Raw genomic sequence first — 17,978 nt, forward strand, 5'->3', positions numbered from 1 at the left:
TCCTCCAGAGCCACCAGCTTCCCCTGAGGCTCTTACATAAAGGTGGCTGGCCAGGAGAAACCATTCCGAGGCCACCCAGCTCTGCTGCTAAGTGCTGTGGCTCCTTGGGCTCAGGGGGGCCCGTGGTCTGTTTGGTCACTTGTAAATTGAGAAGGTTGGACTGCTTGGGACTCAGCCCACAGTCACAGCAGCCAGCCCACTGTGTGGAAAAGTCTTTTCTTGCGTCTGTGTCCCCCACTGGATGGGGAGATACTAGGGGGCAGGGACCTTCCTCATTCTTCTCATGTGCACAGCTCCTGGCCCAACGTGGCAACAGCAGGTGCCCACTAACGTTTCCTAAATGGATGGATGGAAAGCTAATGTTTCTCAAGGGCCTACTGTGCATCAAGCCATACCTTAAGGGTTATGCTTTTATTAACTAATTTCAGCTTCACAACAGGCCTGTGAGAGGTACTATCATCACCCCATTTCACAGATGAGAAAACTGAGGCTCCAGAAAATGAGGAAACTCGTCCAAGCTCACCCAGCCAGTGAGCAGTGGAGCCAGGACTTGAACCCTGGCAACGTGGATGACCACATAAGTAACTGATAGCTGTCATCCTCCGTGACTCTTGAATGAATTTTTCTGTTCCTATGGGCAGGGCAGTGTGAGTTCTTTCGGCACAAACACATGAGAATTGCGGGGGCTTGTGAAGGTTTGAGAGTGGATGTGTGTGCAGGTCATTGGTGTACGCACAACTTTAAGAATGGTGTGGGGGGAAAAAAAAAAAAAAAGAATGGTGTGGGGGAAAGCAAACTCCCTCTCAAGATGAAATCCATGAGGAAGTGATAGGCTGTCTGAGGAGGGGGAGTGGGCAGGGGTGTCCAGGGGACTGTCCATGTGTTGACAATTGTTGGAGTTGGGTGATGGGAATAGGGGGTTCTTTATATTATTCTCTCTTCTCTTGTATAAATATGTACACATCCATAATAAAAAGTTTAAATTTTTAAAATAAAATAAAGTCCACGACTATCACAAAACCCACACAGGCTGCCGCCTTGCTGACCGTCCCTTCTGTTTTCCTCCCAGCTCCTCCATCCCCCACAGGCTTGCCTCTGACACCCTTCCCAGAAAGTTCCATGTGTCTTTCTGTGCTTCTCTCTCTTATTGCCTATTGGTTTGTCCCTGTCTGTCACTTTCAGTGACTCTGAGAATCAGGGGAAGTTCCATAATAAAACACACATTGATACCCTTTTTTGATTCCATTTTTCCCCCAGGGCCTCTGTCTTCTCTGTGTGTCCAAATCTGTTTTCTGCTTCTTTGCCTTGACTACTCCCATCCATTTGGACCTTGCTTTACAGGTAGGAATTCTCGGCTCTGGTTGGTAACCTCCACCAGACAGTGTGTATAGGTGGGTTTTCATGCCCATGTGGGTCCTCAGATCTGCCCAGAGGGAAAGCCTGGGATTTGGAGTCAGAGACCTTGCGACCTGGGATAAATCATTTCTCCTCCTGAAGCCTTGGTTGCTTCATCTGTAGAATGGATGTGATCTACTTCCCTAGATCATTAGAGAATGGGTATGAATGGTGCTTTGTTAACTGGGAAGCACCATGCTTGCTGGTTCTCAGGCCTGCTTCCACCTTCCCTACAACTCCCCCCCACAGACGCTATTCCACGAGGTGGGAGTGGAGGATTCCAAGCAGCAGCCCGGCCCCCAGCAGACCCTGGGGCGCCTCCCGGGGGGGGGGGGCGGACACTGGTGTTATGGAGAGACACAGGAGCCACAGTACCAAAGAGCTGGACACCCTGGCTGGGTGCCTTGGCTCCACCACCACCTGGTTAACTGACTCAGAGAGACAGAATCAGCTCAGTCAAGTTGGGAACAGGGCAGAGGGGCTGCGAGATCTTCCCCTGTTCTGAGCAGGGCACTGCAGGAAATAACAGTGCTTTACAGTTTATAAAGCACTCTCATCCCAAGGTCTCACTGGATCATCAGAGAGCACGGGTCAGAGGGAGCCTGTCACTTGTCCACAGTGGGACTCAAATACAAGTGCTAATTTTTTTTTTTTTTTTTGCACCGCTCGGCATGTGGGATCTCAGTTCCCGGACCAGGGATCCAACCCGCGCCCCCTGCATTGGAAGGGTGGAGTCTTAACCACTGGACTGCCAGGGAAGTCCCCACGGGTGCTAATTTTAAGAAGAGATATTGATTGACCTTTTGTGTCTGGCCTGTCTTTATTCCATCTTCTCCCAGGGCCTCTCTGTTTTCTCTTCTGTGTGTCCAGATCTCTGTTTATTTTCCTTTTGACCTTGCCCATTCATTTTGAGCTTGCTGTACTGAGAGGAATGATCTGCACCTGGTAGGTACCCTCCTTTCGGAGGGAGTGTATGAGAATGTTTTCACGCCTATCTGACAACTTCAGACAGAGTTACCATGCAAAAAATTGGTGATTGAAGAAGACAAAAGCCCATTTTCTGCTCCCTACCATTCTTAACTGTCCAGTAAACCAACATTCATTTTCATTTATTTTCACTTAGTAAAATAATAATAGCTATCGTTCATTGAATGATAAGGTTCATTGAACGTTTATCACATGCTGGACACTGGGCTATGTATGGTCTCTACAGTTATTATCTCAGTCTTTTTACAACCTATGCAGCATGGACTATTATTCCAACTTCAAGGATAAAGCTTTAGAGAGGTGAAGTAAACGCAGATCTTTTCAATTACAAAGCCCTTTTACCTCTACTTTCAGAAGATCCTACCAAACTAAGAGAGGAGTTGGAAAGATCAGTGACCATTCACAACCCCACTCACAGAGACCTAGATTGGCTGTTAAGGGGTATTCTTCCCACGCATGATTATTAGTTAGCAGACAAGTTAGCAGACAAGCCAGGCGGGCCCCTGGGAAAAAAACCCCTCACAGAGGAATCAGACAGCCAGAATCTCTCCCAGGCCCTCCTACAAATGACTTGGAAATGGTTCAATAGAGGCTGATATTCAGATGCTGACAGAGCAACCGTAGAGTCTTTCCCCACTAAGGTGAATTGGTCCAAGGTTGAATATGCACTCAGAAATGAGGCCTTTGTTTAAAACACCTTAGGCTTTTTCAGTCTATTAAACCCTGAAACTCTCTAATGTAGAAACCTTTTTATCTCCATCTCAATAGGAAATCACCCTTATACAAAGCAGCAAATTTAGTTGGATGGGTGGGTCAGTCTCTTGATATTCAGGTTACAACCCAATTCTCTGAAATAGAAAACAATTGTCTTTGTCTTGCAAATCGCTACAAAACCAGAAATGTGGCTCTAGAAACAATTCAAAGTCCACCTAGCCTTATCAATCCCCAAATCTCCCCTTTTCATCTTAAAATGCTTGTAGATATTGGGATTTCAGAAATAGAGTTGTACTGCACTTAAGAAAAAGAAGGACAATTTTAAATAGTAATTACTCTAGACCTCTAATAATAGGCAAATATACCCCAAAGCTCCTTGGAGAAAACTTGAGTACTTTCTCTGTGCCTTCTTGATGTAGATTTTCTACATTCATCTTCTCTGGGACCTAAGAACCATTCTTTGAAAAGCAAACTTTAGGGAGAAGTTTCTCATCAGAAGCAGAAGAGAAGGAACTATGTGGAAATCAGACTAATGAAAAATCTTAAATGTCCTCCCACAAATCTTAGTAAAAAGCTTTAGCCATCTGAGCAGGTGACAACTGCCAAAACAAAGTTTGAATCCAACTGTTCTTTTATAAGCTAGTGAGTTTTGTATTATTGTATGTGTCTCATGGCTAAAATTTTAGAACAACAGTTATAAGGTCTTGTTTGCATCTGTCTGTATGTTTATGTATGTTTATACATGTATGTTGTAGAGATGTGATATCTCTCTACCTCCACATGGTATTGTCGAAATTAATGTATAAAGAGCTCTATTTATGTGGGTTGAAGGACACGTGTTTGTAAGGATTGGGTATTCTAAAACTCTCATAAATACATAGATAACGTTATCTCTGTTGCAAAACTGGTCAGCAAGGAAAATAGCTTGGGATGATGGCTGACTTTGTCTAATGTCTCATTAGATTTTTGTGAATAGTCTAAACATAATTGTTGGGAAGAAGTGATGTAGATAGAGGTAAATGGGATAAGAGTTTTCAGGTGAACTTTTCAGCAATAAATATGTGTATGGTATTCTAATTAAAAATAGCTACCAAAATCTTTTTGGTAACTTGAAACCTTAAAGTTTTGCTAAGCTAAGTTAAATAATGGAATCTCATTGAATATCTAGGTCATTTCCAAATAAGATGAAACAGTGAAACGTTAATTACTGAACACAGGTTTACTGACTCTTCTTATTACAGAGAAACTAAAGATATTTGGGTTTATTAGTAAATGTATTTTGTGCCACATTGAAAGATTGTACTATGAAAAAGTGTATGCTTCAAAATTACGAAATGTATTCATAAATTTGCCAGTCTACGGAATTCTGGTATAAGAGTTCACAATTGCTCACTTCTTAGTTTTCACCAGAAGTTAAGGTTGCTAAGGGTTAAGAATTCTAATTAATATATGTAATTAAAGCTACCAGAAATAATATGGGAAACAACTCTGTATGCAAGAAAAGTAAGATATATTTTTACCTAAGAAAAGATATGATGTATGCAGATGCATTTCTGTTGAAGGAAATGAAAGTGATTTTGTCCTAAAGTAAAGCTGGTTATTTCAGAATGGGAAGGTGGAAAATAAAGGATAAACTAAATGTATATAGAAAGTTGAAGGGGAAGAGAAAGAGAATTTTACGTTGTGTAATCAAGCTGGCTGAATCTGAATTGTTATTATAAGGGTATTTAAAATAAGCCTTAATAGTGTACTTATATAAAACTGGAACTTGATTTTCTTTCATCTGTTAAAAGGACAAAGTTCTATTGGACTATTGGTCTTCTCCTGATAAGAAGTTGTGAAAGGTTTTTCTTTACCTCTTAAGTAATCTGCCTAGAAAGCAAAGATTTGGTGTTTTATCAAAATAATTTCTTGTGCTTCATGTTGTCTTAATCAGGTCTTTGATTATTTAAGAGAACTGAATCATCTCAATATTAAAAGAGATAAGTTTTGCTCACAACTGTGTAACAATCTCTATTTGCCTTTAAAATCTTTTATTGTCACTTTGGTTAAATAGACAACTATGTATTGTTTCATAGTGTGATTCTTAGTCAAGTGTCCAAACTTCTTGATATTTTTGACAAACTTTGCCAAATCAAACTCTAACTAAAGTCTTTTTGACATGGAAGTAATTTGGGGATTTTCCAGAGGGCCCCTGGAACATCTCAAAAGATTTCTTCTCCTTAAAGACAGAGAGATAGAGGCTTATTGATATGTTAAATTATATGGAAAGCACTGTCAAATAAGACATAATACTAAGCCTTCTTTAAGTTGTATTTGTATAGGTATATAAGCATTCCAGAAATTGTATGAAATTCCTAAAATTCTGATATGTCTGGTATAATGTTAATCAGTCATAATTCTAGTAATTACCTTAATAATAACTAGAATGTTGTCTGTTACAGAGATAACCAAATTTCTTTGTCAATCGCATTGTAATGAACTCTAATCAGATCTTTAACCATGGCCACTTTTAAGTCTTTGCCATTTACAGAAGTTACTGTTTTACTCTGATGCTTTTGCAGAAGTGTTTGCAAGTGTGCTTCATCTTCAAGGAGATTCATGGAAAGGACTCTGGCAAGCACAGATTTCTGATAACTTGAAGATCATAAAACTGAACTGAGTAAGAATCTCCAGAACTGATGAAAAAACTGGATTTAAGCAGAACAAGAATTAATAACAGACTGAACGAACTGATGATGATGATTATAATTTTATGACTTTTTGTCTGAAACATTGTTGGTTCCTTAATGTTTTGTTTTTCCAGATTAAGTTCTTTAATATTAAGGACACTTTTTCTCTTAAGCTACCTATGACTTAGAGCAATTTGATAAAGTGTACCTTTGTGAATAAGGATGAAACAATTACTTTTTCTCCCTACCTGATCCCTTCAGAATTTGGAAGCTTAGTGAATGTTCTTTATGACAAAATATTTATTTGCATAAGTTAATAAGAATCTATTCTTCTTGTAACAGGACACAATTGGAAACATTTGTTATATTATCAGAGTTTTGGTTGGAATGTCAGATTTGAGAAGATTCATAGAATCAGATATGACAAGACAGTTTTAAATAATTAAGGCTGAGTTTATAGAGTCAATAAATCCCCTTGGAAAAACAGCCTGGTACCTTGCTTTCAGGGTTCCTGACAGTCTTACCAGGTTAGTAAGGAAAGTCCCTTCCTGGCAGGTACAGGATACTTGGGGGACCTCAAGAAGAGAGGAATCAACTCACATCTATAAGCATTAAGGCAAAGTCTGATGGAAAGTCTTTGGCTTGGCTTCCTGACCTCTAGATGCTTTTTTTTTTTTTTTTTTCCTCTAGATGCTTTTAAAAGTTCAATCTGGGGCTTCCCTGGTGGCACAGTGGTTGAGAGTCCGCCTGTCGATGCAGGGGACACGGGCTCGTGCCCCGGTCAGGGAAGATCCCACATGCCGCGGAGCGGCTGGGCCCGTGAGCCATGGCCACTGAGCCTGCGCATCCGGAGCCCGTGCTCCGCAATGGGAGAGGCCACAACAGTGAGAGGCCCGTGTACCACAAAAACAAACAAACAAACAAACAAAAAGTTCAATCTGAAATTCCTTATGAAAAGCCAGCAAAGAATATTTAAAAGACCCTACATGGTCACCTGCTATTCTTGCTGCGCTTGCACAAATAATCGGGACAAGTTTATTGAAACTAGACCTATTTTGTGAACAAATTAGTCTTCATTTGGCTATCTTTGATAGAAATAAGGGTGATTTTAGAAAAATTATGTTTCAGTAGAAACTATAATACACACTTGTAGATAAGATTCTAGTTCTGTTAATTGTCTCTGGGGTTTTGTTCTCTACCCGTAAACTGGACTGGATCCTGAATTCTAGTTTCCTCAAATATCCGGCTACAAATCTCCAAACTAATGTTTCCAATTTTCTCCCACCTTTTTGACTTGGAATCACTAAAAACAAAAGCTGCCCTTTTCCCTGAAACCCTGCAAACTGAATGTGAATGGCTTGATATACACTTCAGAGAAATCACCATAACAGCTCATATTTAGACATCGCTTGTGCCTGTTGCTTTGTGGGCCACTCAGAAAGTGTAACTGAACACCTGATGACATCATCAGAGACACTCAAACTGCAAAAGATGGTTCAACCCTAACACAGAGAAAATCTTCTTGACTGGCTGCCTCCTGGGCTCAGAAAGTGGTTTAGAGTCTTCTCCAACCATTAAGCTTTGGTTTTCTTCCGTTTCCATAGAAATGCCTCTTAATAAATACCTGACCACTGGCACTATCTAGGCCTAACTCTGGGAGCACACCTGCAAGACCACCTCCTGAAATGAGACACAACTGTTTAACTAAGCTGACCTATTCTCACTACTGAGACAGGTTCAATGAGATATGGAGCAATTTGTCAACTCAGCTTCTGGACTGTGAAACTTGTTTGAAGTTTCAAAGGTGGGATGAAGGGGGGAAGAATTTGTCACCCCAAGATATGCCTCTTCAGCATAAGGATTATTTTAACATGGTTATTTTTAAGAAACTGCAGACATAGGGGAAGCTCTAAAACTGGAGCTTTTGTAGGAGACATGTACATGTATGGGGGAAATCTCTTGTTTGTAAGGGTGTCTTCCTCACTGTACCAGGAATGGTAGATAAGGTAGACAAGGTAAGATGACCTTATCTCTAGAAACTCTTATCAATGTAGAAAACAATTATTTAAATCTGCATAATGACCTTACCCTTGTTTACTGTGCTTTTCCTGATAACCTCCTATAACTAACTCCTCAACCCCAACATTTTCTTTTGCCTTTAGCTGAAGATGGTATTTAGGGTGACAGCTTCAGCCATTTGGGGGAGTTACTCTATTTTCCTGGGTATCTCCCATGTATACAGGAGGCATACATATTATTAAATTTGTTTTTCTCTTGTTAATCTTTTTATTACAGGGGTGTCTCAGTCAAGAACCTAGAAGGGTTCTTTCCCTAGAAGGGAAAATTATTTTTCCATCCCCACAATAACATCCTTTGACAATCTAAACAGAGAAGAACACTATGACACCAGAAAGTGATGGCTCTAATTTTTGTTCTATTTTTGAGCAGCCTTTTTAGTTCTGGGATCATTTAAAATGAAGTGTTTAAGTTTATATGTTTGAGTGAGAACGCTTCTAGATGGGACTGTACAGCTCTCAAAGTCCTTTCACACTCTTTTCTCAGATGATCTTCACAAAGCTGTGGGTTAGGTAGGACAGGGGTTATTACACCTGATTAATAGATGAGGAAACCAAGGCTTTAAGATCTGCTAGAAACTACAGAGCCAGGACTCAAGCCCAGGTCTGCTAACACTGTATCTGCGCTCTTCCCTCTCCACTCTGTGGCTCTAAACTGAAGATGAACAGAAATCTATTCACCGACCCATCGTGCCAGCTGCCTACAAATTAGGTAAACCATGCCCTCCTCCCGGTTCCATGAATCACCATAGCAAAGAAGACAGTTGCCAGGTTTTGCAAAAAACTAAAAATAGAACTACCATGTGACCCAGCAATTCCACTCCTGGGTATATATCAGAAAATAACAAAAACACTTATTTGAAAAGATACATGCACCCTAATGTTCATAGCAGCACTATTCATAATAGCTAAGATACGGAAGCAACCTAAGTGTCCGTCAACAGATGAATGGATAAAGAAGATGTGGAACATATGTACAACAGAATACTATTCAGCCATAAAAAGAACAAAATTTTGCCATTTGCAACAACATGGATGGATTTGGAGGGTATTCACTTAAAAACTGTGAATCATTGTACACCTGTAACTAATACTGTACCTCAACTATACATCAATTAAAATTTTTTTATTTAAAAAAAAGGGGGAACTCCCTGGCGGTGCAGTGGTTAGGACTCGGTGCTGTCACTGGCAGGGGCCCAGGTTCAATCCCTGGTCAGGGCATGGCCAAAAAAAAAAGAAGAATACAGTTGCCAGGAACATACAGTTGTCCAGCATGACTTGTCTCAAGCCTGACCCTGATAACTCACCTTGTGTTTGAGGAAAGCATCTTGGTGGAAAAGCACTGCCTGCAGCTCTGGTGAGCAATCTGCTTCTCTGGGCGGTTCTTTGGGCTTCTCTTGCCTCTTGGTGATGACTGCTTCTGATGTTCTGACGTTCTGCCCAGAACCCAAAAATAAAACCTCAGCGAAAGGCAAACATCCAGTCAAATATTTACCAGAGAAATGACAGCAAGTGGGTGGCCTCCTTCCTTGTTTGGGAACACTACTGGCTACTCTTCTGCTCTACCGCCCTTCCCATGCTTTCTCATGCAAAAGCAGGAACTGCCCTCCTAGTTCCTCTCTCCAAGACTCTTGCTGCCTCTCACTGGCTGTGGGCACTGGCTCCTTGAGCTAATGGAGCTTTGCCCAGGAGTTGAGGCCTCTTCGGCTAGCTGTAAGAATTATTACAGGCAATAAAGTAGGACTCTGCCTCAAGGCAATAAACTAGGAAACTAGCACCACTGGCTTCAAGATTCTCCTTGGAAACAGGACAATTTGCTGGGAGAAGTGGCTGGAGACAAGTTCAAAACTGAACCCCACCCATGTGGCAGAACCGGGGCTAGCTGTCCACAAGGAATTCCTGCTCCCTTGCCATAGAGTGAAGCTGTTGCTGGCAAGTACCTGCCCAGCCAGGGGGCATACTCCCCAGCCCACCCAGGAGTCTAGGAATAAACACGGGATCAAGGCTACCAATGGGATGTGAGCAGAAGTGATGTGTGGTACTTCTGGGCTAAGACAGTTAAGAAGCAAGTGTGTTTTTTCTACCCTCTCCTTCCCGCACCTGCTGGTTTAGGACTCAAAGGCCCTAAAGGAATGGGATGGGAAAGAGCCTGAGTCCCTGAATCACCATGTAGAGGAAGCTGTCCTCTACACCAACTGTCCATAAGCAAGAAATAAAGGTCTGCTGTAATAAGCCAGTGGAGTGCCAGCTTGTTTGTTACAGCAGCTGGTGTTGCCCTATAGCTAACACAGCACAGAACGTGGAGGACTTGTGAGCATCATGTGGTCCAAGTTCTTGATTTTAAGGATGAGAAGACGGAGGCTTAAGGAAGGGAAGTACACTAAGAGGACTAGCCTGAGAAAGCCTGCCACGTCCACAGAGCTGTGCCAAGGGTGTGAGCGTCCATGCTGGTGCCATGCAATTCTGTGCCCCAGAGCGCTGCTCACTGGGCCAAAGCTGAGTGCCTGACCCAAGGGCAGCCAGTCATAAACCATATCAATCTGCCATCTGTGATGGACATTCTGTCCAACAGGTCACCTCTTTCAGGAGTCTGACCTTGAGACACAGAACAAGAACTAAACACTCATCAGTGGGACCGAGAACCAAATAACACCCAGAGAGATGCAGGAAGCTAAGGAATGGTCAAGTCCTGATCAGGGCAGAGCATGACTCTTGCTGCTGAGAAGTGTGTTAAGATTTCCCAGTTACCAGAATGGCCCATGGATTCTACATGGCCACCCTGCTCCCAAACGATCATCCCGAGCCAAATGGGAACTAGACCCCAGGTGCTCTTGTCTGTTGATTCACCGCATCCATCAGCTGCCAGGCCAGGTAGTGGCAGCATCACACTCCTATCGCCCATGAGTTGTCTGTGGCTCCTCCCCTTCTCTCGCCTCATTCGTTCTGCCACCTGGCGGCTCTTATCCATCCCTTGGATGTCAGAGGGCTCATTCCTCTTTTCCCTTCTGCCAGCCTGAAGGTGGTGTTCAGAATGGTGGAGCCACAACATGGAAAGAGCCTGGGTCCCTGAATCAACACTTGAGGAGACTAGGAATAGCCATTTGAGAGTTTACACAAATAAGGAATAATCTTCTATTATGTAAGAGCCATTATATGCTTTGGAGTTTGTTTGTTAGAGCAGCTAGTCCTTATCCTAACCAATACAACTTCCTTTCCATTCACATTGCTACTGCTGCAGTTGCAGCCCTCACCACCTCCTGCCTGGACCAACACTAGTGCTCTCTAACAGGCCTGCAGCCCCCAGTCTCCATGCTTAGTGCAGACACGCATCTCCCTAAAGCACAGCTCAGACTTGCCAAACGTCCTCCATGGTCTGCTCTCCCAACCCTGGCTTTCCAAACCCTCCAAGAAGTTGCTTCAACCCTCTTTTCCAGCCTCATCTCCACTGGTTTCCATCTATATTTTTTTCAAAGTTGCTTATCCATCCCTAAACATGGCCTTTCATGTTACTCTGGCTCTTTAGGGAACAAGGAACAGAGATCCACTCGAGTTGCCTGGAGTTAAAGGGGTTTCCAATTCCTCCCCTGCAAGGGCTGGGGCCCAACCAGGGAAGGTGTTGGAGACTGAAGCCACTCTTGGGAAAGGTTCCTCCCCTCTGTGGCCAAGTGGTCTTTCTCTTGTCTCTCTCCTTTTTTGGCCTTTTTCTTCAATCTTTCCTCTCTCTGACTCAGCCCCTTTGCTTCCTTAGGGTTTCTGCTCTCTTGGGGTTTTAACTCACCACCATCCTGACTTTAGTTCATAGTATCCTTTCAACCTCTACCCCCAAAGTCCACTGGCTCCTTCCCAGAGTTCCCCAGTTCTAACTGCTAAGAGAAAAGATCTGCCCCAGTTCATCTTTTTCCCAGGTGGTCACAGCCAGTCTATGCCTTCCTGTCTCTGGCTCAGTCCTATATAAGTTTGCTAGGACCCCCATAACAAAATACCATGTACTGGGTGGTTTAAACCAGAACTTTATGTTCTCACAGTTCCAGAAGCTGGAAGTCCAAGATCAAGGTGTCTGCAAGTGTGGTTTCTCCTGAGGCCTCTCCTTGGCTTACAGACGGCTGCCCTCTCGCTGTGTCCTCACGTGGTCTTTCCTCTGTGCACCTGCACCCTAGCATCTCTATGTCCTAGTCTCTTCTTATAAGGACACCAGTCAGATTGCATCAGGCTGCCCCAATGGCCTTGTTGTAACTTAGTTACCTCTTAAAGGCCCCGTCTCCCGATAAAGTCACATTCTAAGGTACTGGAGGTTAGGGCTTCAACATATGAATTTGGGAGGGGACACAATTCAGTCCATAACACCCCTGGTCTAATCAGCTCTGACGGAGTGGGAGGGGGTCCTGGAGGCAGTGAATAGGCACCATAACCGACAATTCAGGCCATCTGTGTTCACTCACCTTGATCCCTTTACTCCTGCCTAGAACGGCGCCTCCCACCTGCTTATCGCCATGGTTTTTCGTTCATTAAGTCCCACCTCAAGTATAGTATCTGGCGTAGTGTTCTGATCGCCATGGTGTAACCTTACTTCTCTTGGCTTGGCCTACATCTCTTTTATAGCACATATTGAGGCCTTCTTTATTCGTCCATTTAGCACATATTTGTGGAGAAGCAGCCTGGGGCAGTGGTACAGAGTGTGGACTTCGGGGCCAACTCTTACCAGCTGTAATTACACTTACCAGCTGTAATTTTGGCCACGTTATGTTGTTAACCCCTCTGATCCTCGGTTTTATCTGAGACAAGCTACACCTACTTCATGACAGATGAGGTTGAAATGAGCTAATATAAAATGCTCAGGAGGGTGCCTGACACACAGCAAGCCCTCAACGAGCATGAGCAATTAGAGGGCGCATGCTCTCCACCGAGTGCCAACTGGAAAGTGGAGCAGATGGTCACATCCCAGTTAATTGTGCCCAGGTCCCAGTCCCCCTATTAGATCACGGTAGCTTGGAAGCCAGGACTAGGCCTGATTCGCCATGACGCCTGGGAGACAGGGGAGGCCCCACAAATGCTTGTTTTCAAAATTGAAAATGATGAAGGAAAAACGAAAAAGACAGAGAAATATGAGGATCGGTACAACATAACTCTCTCACTGGACACCTGCAAACAAAGAAACACTGTCCATGTGTTTCCTCTGAAAGCAGGCCCTCTCCTTCCCAGAAGAAGCAGTTCTCGGTACATCCATGCCACGTCATTCAGAGAAAAGAAGTGTAAAGCTCTCCTCCTTCAGGCACATGGAGATGCCATCTCTTCTGTGACTGCTCATCTGCCAGGTGCTTCCTGGCTCCACTGCCCAGGCTTCAAATGCATATTTTAAATTCTTGGATTCTCCTGGTTACTTCCGTCACAATTCTACAATTGCTCTCTTCACACCATTAAGGAAGAGTCACTACTGAATCGTCACTGACTGCCCAGGGGAGTTAGGAAGACGGCCATGTTAAAGTGGGAGAAAAGCCCAGACTCTTGTTCTAAAATGCTTCAGTTCAGCACAGTTTCAGGCACAGTAATAAGGAACCATTTCTAAGTGGCTACCATGCTCCAGACATGGCCTCTTTGAACATGGAGACAACCCTGTGTAATCCATTTCAATTTCCCCCTCACGCTTTCTCATTTTAGTGTCGAGTCTAAATGCAGAACTTGACATGTGTCTGCAGGACAGTTCAACATTTGATTTCTCTCTGCCTTTCTAACCTCTGCAAGCCTTTTTGAATACCGCTTCTTCTATCCAATGTACATTAATTCCTTTTCGAAGTACTCGGGCATTTGAACACGTTCGCTGAGTTCATCCAGTTTATTGATAAAAACATTTAATAGAACAGAGCCCTAAGCACTCCGCTAGAGACCTCTTTCCGGGAGCCATGTAATGGTGCTGCAGTTGGCAGAACGTGAGGAAAGAGATGACTACACGAGAACCCAGGTTAGGAAGACTTACTCTATTTAAGCCCTGTGTTTATCAGGGTCCAGGGTTCTGGAGACATGACACAAGGAAATTCAGCAGTGCATCACAAAGGCCATGCTTGTTTCCCGAGTGTTGGGAGCTTATCACAGGACAGCCTCTATTTATTCTACAGACATATGGCTTAATTATTTAATTTAGAAAAAAAGAACCAAAATATCTGGAAGACCTAGGGCAGGGCAATTTCTTCATTAAGTAATATCAATGGGTATGACCCTTGACTAGCGACAATATTTCTCACTTTGAAAAAGAATGAAGCTATCCTATATTCCCATCCTGTCCCTCCTCTGTCACAAACAGGCCTGGCTCCCTCTGCTGGCAGAAGAAAGACAAATGCAAGACAAACTCCTTCTCTGGGAGAACGTTCAGTGGCCTTTGTGACCTGGCCCCAATTTATCTTCCCAGACTAGACTCAGCTCTGGAGAAGTCCACAAGACATCTGACTGACCTCTCAGGTGCCACCCACCTCCCCTTCCCTGACCTCCCCCATTCATTCAGGTCCCAAAATTTACAAAGTACCTGTGTACTGAGAAGTATGGTAGTCCCTGAGGGTAGATGCCCTGGAGACACCCGCCGTCTTCCCATGTCAGCCAAGACCCTGGCTTAAGTACAGTGTCCTCCCTGGGGAGGGTTTCAGTGCTTTGCAGTTCATCACAGGCGGAGTGCAGAGAACGAGGGAAGAGATTACTGCAGCAACAGGCAGGCTGGACAAACTGCTGGGATGGGGCTGCCAGGGGACAGGGAGGCGCAGCAGATCAGATTCTGCAAAGGCCATTTCTGGCACTGGGAGGGGGACCCATTTTAAGTGGAGGTCAACCATGCACAGGAAAAGGGGCCCTGGCCTGGGACACCCACCTGAAGGACTCTGATTTTGAGCGAGTCCCTTCCTACGCTGGGCTGCAGTCTCCCTCTCTGTAAAGTGAGGATGTCAGAGGTGGTCTCTAAAGACCCTTGCTCCCTACCTGACCCAGCTCAGATGTCACCTCTGTGAAGCCTACCCACATCTCCTCACCGACCCCACTGCTTCAGGTAGACTTACACCTCTGAGCATTCGGTGATTGTCTGTATGCATTTTTGTCCTCCCCTCAAACAAAGGGCACCTTATCCCAGCACTTTGGCTCATCTGAATTATTAAGAAATACTACAGTATATTGAACTAAGGAATGAGCAAGTCATATCTAGATCTGTAATCCCTGTACTGTCCACAAGGTGGCAGTCTGCACAGGTGGCTGCTATACCTACCTTGCATTTTGGTGGAAGCCCTGGGAAAAGATGCTGAAGGGAAGAACGGAGAAGTAGGAAGGAGTCTCCTCAAAGACTTATCCTCTGACTCCTCGAAGGGTATGTGCTGTCCCTCTCCCCTCCACCTTTAAAGTGTCAGTCTCAGACAACAATGCAGGCCCTGAGCTACAGGGGCCAAGCCTGGATATTCCACATTTCCAAGCTTCTCAAGCTGGCTGGGCAAGGCTGGTGATCTGGCCCTCACTGCCCTCTCCGGCCTCCTGTGCCTCTGCACCTCCCACCCCCATCCCCACGAGCTCTCTCCTCCCTCCTGACTATGCCTTGTTCTCTCTGGTCTTCATGCCTTCGGACATTCTGTGCTCTCTCTCCACTGTCCTTCCAGGCAGCACCTACTGGCTCTTCAAGACCCAGCTGAGTGTTGGAAGGATGTGGAGAACAGGGAACCCTCATACACTGTTAGTGGGCATGTAAATTGGTGGCAGCCACTTTGGAATACAGTATGGAGTTTTCTCAAAAAACTAAACATAGAAGTACCGTATGACCCAGCAATTCCACTCCTGTGTATATATATCTAAAAAAAACAAAAACACTAATTCAAAAAGATACGTGCCACCCAGTGTTCATAGCAGCATTATTTACAATTGCCAAGATATGGAAGCAACCTAAGTGTCCATCAACAGATGAATGGATAAAGAAGATGTGGTATATATACATACAATGGAATACTACTCAGCCATAAAAAAAGAATGAAATCTTTGCAGCAACATGGATGGACTTGGAGGGTACTATGCTAAGGGAAATAAGTCGGGCAGAGAAAGACAAATACTGTATGATATCACTTATATGCACTTTAAAAAATACAATAAACTAGTGAATATAACAAAAAAGAGGTAGACACACAGATGTAGAGAACAAACTAGTGGTTACCAGTGGGGAGAGGGGAGGGGGCAGGGACAATACAGAGGTGGGGGAGTAAGAGGTACAAACTATTAGGTTTAAAATACGCTACAAGAATATATTCTACAGGGACTTCCCTGGTGGTCCAGTGGTAAAGAATCTGCCTTCCAATGCAGGGGATGTTGGTTTGATCCCTGGTCGGGGAACTAAGATCCCACATGCTGTGGGGCAACTAAGCCCGCATGCCACAACTACTGAGCTCACACGCCTCAAAGAGAGAGACCGTGCACCACAAACACAGAACCCACGCGCCCTGGAGCCGGTGCACCACAACTAGAGAGAGAAAACCTGCACGCCACAACTAGAGAGAAGCCCACGCCACTATGAAAGATCCCACACGCCTCAGTGAAGACCCCTAGTACCAAAACTAAAACCCGACACAGCCAAAAACATAAAGTAAATAAATAATAAAATTTAAAACAAGTCTATCTAAAAAAAGAAAAGAAAAAATAATATATTGTACAGCACAGGGAATATCGCAAACATTTTGTAAAAATTGTAAATGGAGTGTAACCTTTAAAAATTGTATTGGGTTGGCCAAAAATTCGTATGGGTTTTTCTGTAAGATATTATTAATATTAAATATTAACATTTAAAAAAAGACCCAGTTGAAGAAGCATCTTTTCCAGAAAACCTCCCAAGCACTGTTCTGTAGCAGCGTTTACTGCACTGAAGTTGCTTTTCCTAACTGCCTTGCCTTCTTTTAAGAGCCTGTCTTGCTCTTCTATCCCCGCCCCCTCTGTGCCCTGCACAGGCCTGGCGGGCAGGGGTTAGGCCCTCTGAGAGCTTGCTGAATGAAGAAGGAAGCAATGAATCTATGAATTAGGGATGAGCTGTAGTAAGATCAATGGAGAAACTCCCCCTCCCCAACAGGGGAGTCATTTGAGAATAAGAAAAAAAACTTTATTTTTCTGTTGACCCTGGTTCAGGAAGGGACCAAATGCTCCGTACAATAAAGGCACATTATTACCTTGACAGGAGCCGGGCCAAACGTTCATTAAAAGAGGCCAGCGCTTTCCTCACGTGAGACTAGGCTGTGCTGCTTTCTAAGAATGAATGCTCCCTTTGGCAAGGTTACTCCTCTTTCAATTATTTATACAGAAACTGATAGCAGCTGTTTCACTCTCCTGGCAGAAAAGGTAAGTTCCAGGGGCTTCCTCCCTCTAACAGGAGACCTTACTCCATGTGTCACAGAACTGATGTTGGGATTCTGCCAGTTGCCAGGGGTGTCTAGTCGATTCAGGACCTGGAGAAGTAAGCACAGGTGGGTTCACTGTGATTGGAATATGGGCCCTGACTGCTGTAAGCCCCCACGTAGACTGTGGGCTACAGTGGACCACTCTAGTAAATGATCACAGGTCCCTCTGGAGGGGGCTTAGATGAAGATTTCTAGAATCTCTACAGAGTTCTTCAAGGGGGTGTGGCCTCCTCTTCCAACAAGGGGCTCCGTGTCTAGATGAAGTCTGAACCTGGTTAAGAGACCATGGCTTGAGATTGGTTCAAGACGGCAGAGTAGAAGGACATGCTCTCACTCCCTCTTTCGAGAACACCAGAATCACAACTAACTGCTGAACAATCATTGACAGGAAGACACTGGAACTCACCAAAAAAGATAACCCACATGCAAAGACAAAGGAGAAGCTGCAATGAGACAGTAGGAGGGGCGCAATCACAATAAAATCAAATCCCATAACTGCTGGGTGGGTGACTCACAAACTGGAGAACACTTATACCACAGAAGTCCACCCACTGGAGTGAAGGTTCTGAGCCCCACGTCAGGCTTCCGAACCTGGGGGCCCAGCAACGGGAGGAGGAATTCCTAGAGAATCAGAATTTGAAGGCGAGCGGGATTTGATTGCAGGACTTGGACAGAACTAGGGAAAAAGAGACTCCACTCTTGGAGGGCACACACAAAGTAGTGTGCACATCAGGACCCAGGGG

At 44.2% G+C, this 17,978-nt stretch overlaps 1 protein-coding gene across 1 annotated transcript in view; it reads right to left on the minus strand.

Moving 5' to 3' along the window:
* Nucleotides 1-9,189, minus strand: part of LOC309824030 (stimulated by retinoic acid gene 6 protein-like) — a 51,226-nt gene extending 42,037 nt beyond the window's left edge. Inside the window, 1 exon segment of the mRNA XM_082656764.1 lies at nt 9,151-9,189. Coding sequence (XP_082512890.1) covers nt 9,151-9,170 — 20 coding nt within the window. The 5' untranslated portion in view covers nt 9,171-9,189.
* Between the last annotated feature and the right edge of the window lie 8,789 nt (nt 9,190-17,978).

Source organism: Grampus griseus, assembly GCF_964374135.1.
Source record: "Grampus griseus genome assembly, chromosome: 6".
In the NCBI taxonomy this organism is placed as follows: Eukaryota; Metazoa; Chordata; class Mammalia; order Artiodactyla; family Delphinidae; genus Grampus; species Grampus griseus.